The 6,710-nt window shown below is 41.9% G+C and overlaps 1 protein-coding gene across 2 annotated transcripts in view; it reads left to right on the top strand.

The window, feature by feature from the left end:
- The first annotated feature begins 5,564 nt into the window (after positions 1 to 5,564).
- The window catches only part of ESM1 (endothelial cell-specific molecule 1), a 6,746-nt gene continuing 5,600 nt past the window's right edge, over positions 5,565 to 6,710 (top strand). Inside the window, exon 1 of one of the 2 annotated variants that reach the window (XM_010141766.1) lies at positions 5,565 to 5,889. In XM_010141766.1, coding sequence (XP_010140068.1) covers positions 5,565 to 5,889 — 325 coding nt within the window. The remainder of the gene's footprint in view (positions 5,890 to 6,710) is intronic. The other variant, XM_010141767.1, reaches the window with a different exon arrangement.

Genomic DNA, 6,710 nt, shown 5'->3' with positions numbered 1-6,710 from the left:
AAAGGGTAAAATTCCCAATATTTGTCATTTGATTGACTGTTGTGTTATTGTTTATGTCCCAACAAAACTAATGAAAATGCTTGTTCCAGTTCACTATATTTTATTCTAGTTCTGAGAGCATAGGCTGCATGGTAATAGAGAAATGAGTGTTTATTCCTGTATCAGTTAATTATGTCAAATAGTGAGAGACAAAATAATTTTCACATTATTTCAGCATTTAAGCTGAGTACCATATGGGCAGAATATATGCATGTGAGCACCTAGGTAGAACATGCAAAGAACAATCACTCACACCTTGTTTTCTTTTATTAATAAAGAAACTGGACAGTCACGGATCATTCCCAAAGTGGAGATGTTTTCCTATTTGGAAAGGCTTTTCTTTTTTTCTTGGTGGACATGTGGCTTAATCACTGGCAGAGCATTGGTTTGGGCTGTGAGTGACTGGGGAAGTTTAGCATTGTATTCAGAGAAGTAAATTTTCTGAAGTACAGAGAAGGCATGTAACTTTCTTGTACTTTTAAGAAACACTCTAACAGAGATATTAGAGGTATTGAGCACTGAAATTTCTTTCTTCCTTTGGAAAAGTATATGATTTGAAAGTAGTAAAAAAAAAAACGACTTCAGCATTACAGAATCACAACCTATTTTTTCACCATTTCCCCCCATGTATATCAATTAACCTATTTATTGTATGTGACAAACACAAACTTGCCTGCCTTGGAGAATATTTACCCCTATCGCCATGTAGTAGAGCTTTTCCATCGCTCTCTGATGTTTCTTGTCTCTTGAACATGTTTGCCAAACAGAGTGGAATTACTTGACTTGATGAATTAAATGAGGGAAAGCCAGTGATTTCTGCTATGCAGATCATTGCAGCGGTTGTAAAATCACTGGAAATAGTCGTATTGTGCAGGGGTGACTCAGTGCAGAAATCTTTCAGTCAGAGCCAGGCCATGACCATAAGCTGCTGAGCAACAGGCCTGTGCCCTGTTGACCCAGTAGCACAGACCTCGAAGCTGCCAGGTCTAAGGGAGGAAATTCAGAGCAGAAGTTACGTCCAGGCAGTCTGGCTTTCAGCTCCCTGGCTGGACAGGCCACATATTTGTGTGTGGAGTTATGGTCATATTTTTAATATGCACCAAACAAGGTATGGCTTTAGTTCCTGAGACTCCCCACAGATAACGCCACTGTATCCAGTCATTCCTATAGTCGCTCATGAAGCTGTGCGCAGGTAGCCAGCCTATCCAGTTCTTTGCGTAGCACCTGGTCTGCCTGGAGAAAGGATGTAAACACCTCTTGCCTTCAGCAAGTCGGAAATGTCCCAAAGCATCTATTTTTACCAGAGTGAAGTTGAGTTGCCACGTTACAGTCAAAACAAAGAGTAATTAGTAATTCATTGAAAAGATACAAGAAAAGAAATCATACAAAGGGGAGTCCTTGCTGCTATCTCACTTTCCTGATTCTTATCTTTTACTTCCTATTTCTGGCTTTTCATTTTGGACTTTGCAGCTCAGCTTCCTTTCGGTGTTTCCCTTTGAATCTTTGCTTCTCATATAGCATTGTGCTTATGGCTTTTTGTAAAGGAAGCCTGGGAAAAGGTTGGATCCTTCAGGAATGTACAGTAACATATTTTTAGTTTAGGGTCTGCCTTTTGGAAATGAGCAACAAGGGTCATGCATTAAGCCTTTAAAACTTTTCCTATGTTTAAAGATGTATTAATGCTTCTTGCTTATCCCAATTTTCTGTGTTCAAAAGTCTGGATAATGACAGTGGCCAGAATGCTTAGGTTCAGAAGAACTGTAGTAAATGTTACCCTCTATCTAAAGAATAGAACAAGCAAAGCCTTAGACTATTGGTCTAATGAATAGTTTGCTCCCCTGTATCAGCACAGATTAATTGTGTATTGTGAGGTATGTAATTTCATGAGGAACTTTAACAGATGGGATCAAACGTTTCAGAGGGCATAAATACAACTTCAAGACCCCCATTCAAGCTGTTTTTCTTGAGAAATGAATTATTTACAAAAAATCTAGAACAATTGTGATCTGAAGTATTCAACTGGAAATACAGTTCACAGCTTGCTGATAATAAACCAGCTCCCTGGAAAACATTGAACCTAAGGGTTGAAACCTTTTCTGCTTCTAGAAGGAATGCCAAACATTATATAGTGACGTAATTACGATGTAAACTGGCACCAAGACAATTTATACTGTAAATATGGAATAAAAGAAAGAGCACAGATCTAATCTGATCCAGAAAAATCTTCCACATATAAAGTATACTTATGCCACAAGTTAAATAATGGTGCCAAATTTTGTGCTGTTGATAGCTGGGGAAGCTTCATTAATTCCTGTTGCACCAGTTTTCAAGGGAGAGCTTAGTTCAGGGCTTTACAGGATTAAACTGTTCATTGGAAAGAAAAGCTTAATGGATTCAACAGGTAAAATAACACAGACACATTAAAACCAGAGGGAGTGACATTGGATTTATTTAACTGATTAATCAGAGGACAGTGTGGAAGATCATTGTGTCATTATTTCCTCCATGATACTCATGTATAAGCCAGACCTCTATCTGTTCAAATTGTTTTCTTTCATTGCATTTATTTTTCGATCCATTGTAATAATTTACTTTGGCTTCTAGCTCCAAGCACAGAAAACAGTTTCCATCGTATTCCAAATAATATTGGCTAGTTGCTAGGGGAGTGTGCTGATTTCTTTTACGATTTCTTTTCCTCACCACATCTGTGCGTAATTTTTTTTTTATTTATCATCTCCCCAGGACATTTTTCCTGTGGGAAACCCAAAACCGAAATGCAGCCCTTTCAGATCTTGTTTGGTATTCTATATAAGGAGCATTTCTTAAATACATTTACACAACAGAATTTTACCAGTTGGTGTTTACTACCAGGCATAAATGCCCAAGTGCATGTGTGGATTGTCTGCTCACTCCTCTGTCACCTCCTCTGAGTGAGCAAGCAGATGTGAATTTAAGGGCAGGTGTGAATTAACTTAAGAGGGACTTAAGGGAAGGACTTAAGGAAGAGCCTTTCTGCTACTTACTGCTGCAGATCTGTGAAGTCTTATGCATTAAGTATGCAACCCGCTTCTTGGGCTATTTCACCCTTGCAAGCAGAGTTGGCTGTGTAACTGAAACGGTTACTGCCCTTGGCTGTGCTCCCTGACACTCTGACTGAGCTTAGCCTCTGTCTGCCACCGAGGGACTACTCAATGGGATTTACATAGGCTCCTCAGCCCCACAGGTTATATCCTGACCTATTAATATAAACCAGTGTCCATTTTAGTTGATGCTAATGCCAGCAGAAATGGGCAGTGGTTCACATTACTCTATTGACCTGTGGAGTATGGGGGAGATGTTGGGTTGTGGGTTTTTTTAAAACAGGCTTTTGACATGTTGTAGTTGTGCTGAGACCAGGGATAGCACATCCATTTCCAATTTATCTGCTTATTATAACTTATTTTTGTTCCTCCTTGATTTTTAGCTGAAATCTTCACTTCCGTGTCTGAAGTATTCCTTTCCTCTCCCAGAAGATAGTTGCATTCGATTTTGAAGACTAATTTGTCTACTGCTCCTAATTGCTGTCACCTCATGGCTACCAATAGCATTTTGTTTATACAAGACTTCAACCTAATGCTTTAATCTTACACTTTACATTCACCATTTGGTCCAAGATTACATGTGAAAACAGGCATGAACTAGTACATGTAAACATCTGCCAGCTGGCAACTGTGATTAGAACTGTATTTTGAGTAATTATATACCATGTAAGATGGATGCCTGCAAATACTTGCCTTAGTGTAGCCTCACACTGACATGTCTTAAACATACTAGGCCCTCTCCCTCTCCCTCTCCCTCTCCCTCTCCCTCTCCCTCTCCCTCTCCCTCTATATACCATGTAAGATGGATGCCTGCAAATACTTGCCTTAGTGTAGCCTCCACCTGACATGTCTTAAACATACTAGGCCCTCTCCCTCTCCCTCTCCCTCTCCCTCTCCCTCCTCGCCTATGCCTCTTCTCTTTCTCTGCTGTGCTACGCTATCCTATACTATCCAGGTTCTTATACTCACATATACCAGAAGTGCATGAATAACCTACCCAAATGCAACATACAGTATATTCGTTTTCTCATCTTCTTCACAGGAGAGAAGAGTTAAGCATTTTGATCTATAAATTCACATTTGCATTTATGAAGAAAAGCTTTCCTGCTCTCTTTTATTTCCAGAATAGCCCTTCATTTTAGTTGGCAGCCTATGGGCAGTGTCCTCAGCCCACTCGAGACACAGCATTCCCAAATGGCAAGCTGGTCACCTGCAAGTTCAGATTGATTCGGTGCCCCCTAATTCAGTGGCAGGAACTTTTGGTATTCAGAGATACATTTATGGCTCCCTTTATTCCTTTTTTTCTTTCCTGTAGATCTGTCTTTAGAGCAGAAATTTCCATCTCTGTGGTGGCTTGTCTGTTTCACTAACTGTCTGGTTATTTGCTGTTTCTTGTCAAGGTTCCGGCAACCTGAATAAAGTCTAAGAGGGAGGGTCAGAGGAAATGGACTTATTTTCTGTTTATTTACACTGATTTCATTGAAGAACAGCATCAGGGCATCCCATAGGCATAGATCAGGATAGAAGTGGTGTAAAGAGGAGAATCAGCCCCCCCTGCCCAGATCCACGTTAAGGCTGTGCAGACGGTGCTAGTGACGGATGGGGATTTCCCCCTTTGTTGTTAGGTCAGGGCAGCTCGTTGATCGTTCTCCTGAACTTCCTGCAGAAGATCCCACAAAATGCTGGTTTCTGTCTGACCTTAGTTCTAGCAGTAATCTTTGAGTAAAATGTTTAATTCATCTCCACCTAAATACTCATTTAAAAGTACCATTTCGCTGCAGGCAGGAAAAACAATACTGAAACATCTGAGCTCGGCTGTTAAATGGCATGATCTCACTTTGCTTATTAAAGTAACTGTCCATGACCCCTTGACGAGAATTGCAAAGTTTTATTCTTTTAAAGATCATTCGTTGAGCAGTGAGATGATTCAGTGTGATTTTCTTCTGGCTGCGTGAGCTGTGTTAGTGAGGCAGAGCTGTCCTGTCAGCAGAGTGCCCAGTGTCAGAGAGATCCCTGTCCTGCAGGAAGGTATGCAACCAACTCGGGCTTGGTTTTATTTTTCTTTTCGTTGTGTGTGGGTTTTCTTTTTTCTTTTGGCAGACGTCCTTGAGCATTTGAGACGGATGTGAGAGAGTTTTTAGTCCTCATGCAAAACAACCAACTAAACATAACAGATTACATCAGCTCAGGCTTTTCAATTCCTGGATGGCAGCAGAGTGCTAATCCAACCTTCATCCTGGATTTCATAAACTGAAACAAGGGAGGCTGGCAGGAGCAGCACTGCCGGATTGAGGAAGCTGACGACGGTGCAGCATGTGGGCAACAAACTGTATAAAGCTCATAAACTTGCAGGCTGATGTGTGCAGCTACCACTTTGGATTCTGTACCGCTGCTTCCCTCGGCACAAGGCACCAGCAGGCTGAGCATTAAAGCCTGCTCTTTGGGATGGAGCTTTTACCCCTGCAAGACATGAAGGGCTTCCTGTTTCTCACACTCCTCCTGATGCCCATGCACGCTGGAACTGCCTGGAGTGCGAAATACGCTGTAGATTGTCCCGAGCCCTGTGACAGTAACGCATGCAAAAGTACCTTGCGCTGTAAACGAACTGTGCTGGATGACTGTGGCTGTTGCAGAGTGTGTGCAGCTGCTCTGGGGGAGACTTGCTATCGTACGGTCTCGGGTATGGATGGTGTCAAGTGTGGTCCTGGGCTGAAGTGCCAGTTTTACACTGAGGAGGATGACTTTGGTGATGAATTTGGTATCTGCAAAGGTAACAATATTCACTTTGCATGCACCCACTCTATCAGTTTGACAGCAACCTACATATAGAGCTTGCGTCCTGCTTGAAAGGTCTAAAATGGGATTTTTCCAGCTTGGTCTGTGGCCAAGAAAAAGTGAAAAATATTTGCTGGTATTAAAAGGTGTTACATGTAGGTGGGACGAGTTTATTAATGTGAGACTATTGTTTAGACTTCGGGACATGTGTGAGGAAATACAGATGGGGAGATGAGATGTTTGACTGGGACTTGGGAGACCCAGGCACTAGTCCTGATCCTTCCACTGAATTGGTGGGTGGCTTTCTGTAAATTGCAAAGACTTTAATCTTGCAAGTCCAAGCTTGTCACAGGGTCTCTGGCCCTGCCATGCACCCGTAGGATGAGGTTCCTTCAGGCACTGCCAGTTGCCTGCCCAGGGACCAGGTGCTCTCTCTGGGGTCTGGGAGATGGAGATAACAGCACTGAGTGCCTGGGGATGTTGTCGTGTTTAATTCAGTCCTGCCTTTGAGGTGCTCAGACACCCTAGGGATGTGGTCAGGGAAGGCAAACAGAGACCCTCCTGTCTGAAAATCGGGAATAACGACAGGAGCTGACTGTGAGAGGAGAGGCCAGCCACTGCTCTAAGCTTATTCTAGGTATGCTGCGTGCTGATTTCTTTAATCATAGAATATAAATGGCATTTTTCATTTAAGAGCTATCCTCACCATGCAAAAAGGAGAATCTTTAAAAAGAGAGGAGCCATTGAATTAATAAAAAATAGGACACAGGTTTTAGAAATAAATGATTTTTAATAAAGGCTTTGCAAAGCAGGAAT

This window comes from Buceros rhinoceros, unplaced genomic scaffold (genome assembly GCF_000710305.1).
Source record: "Buceros rhinoceros silvestris isolate BGI_N320 unplaced genomic scaffold, ASM71030v1 scaffold308, whole genome shotgun sequence".
Classification (NCBI taxonomy): domain Eukaryota; kingdom Metazoa; phylum Chordata; class Aves; order Bucerotiformes; family Bucerotidae; genus Buceros; species Buceros rhinoceros.
This window is presented reverse-complemented; position numbering and strand designations above follow the sequence as displayed.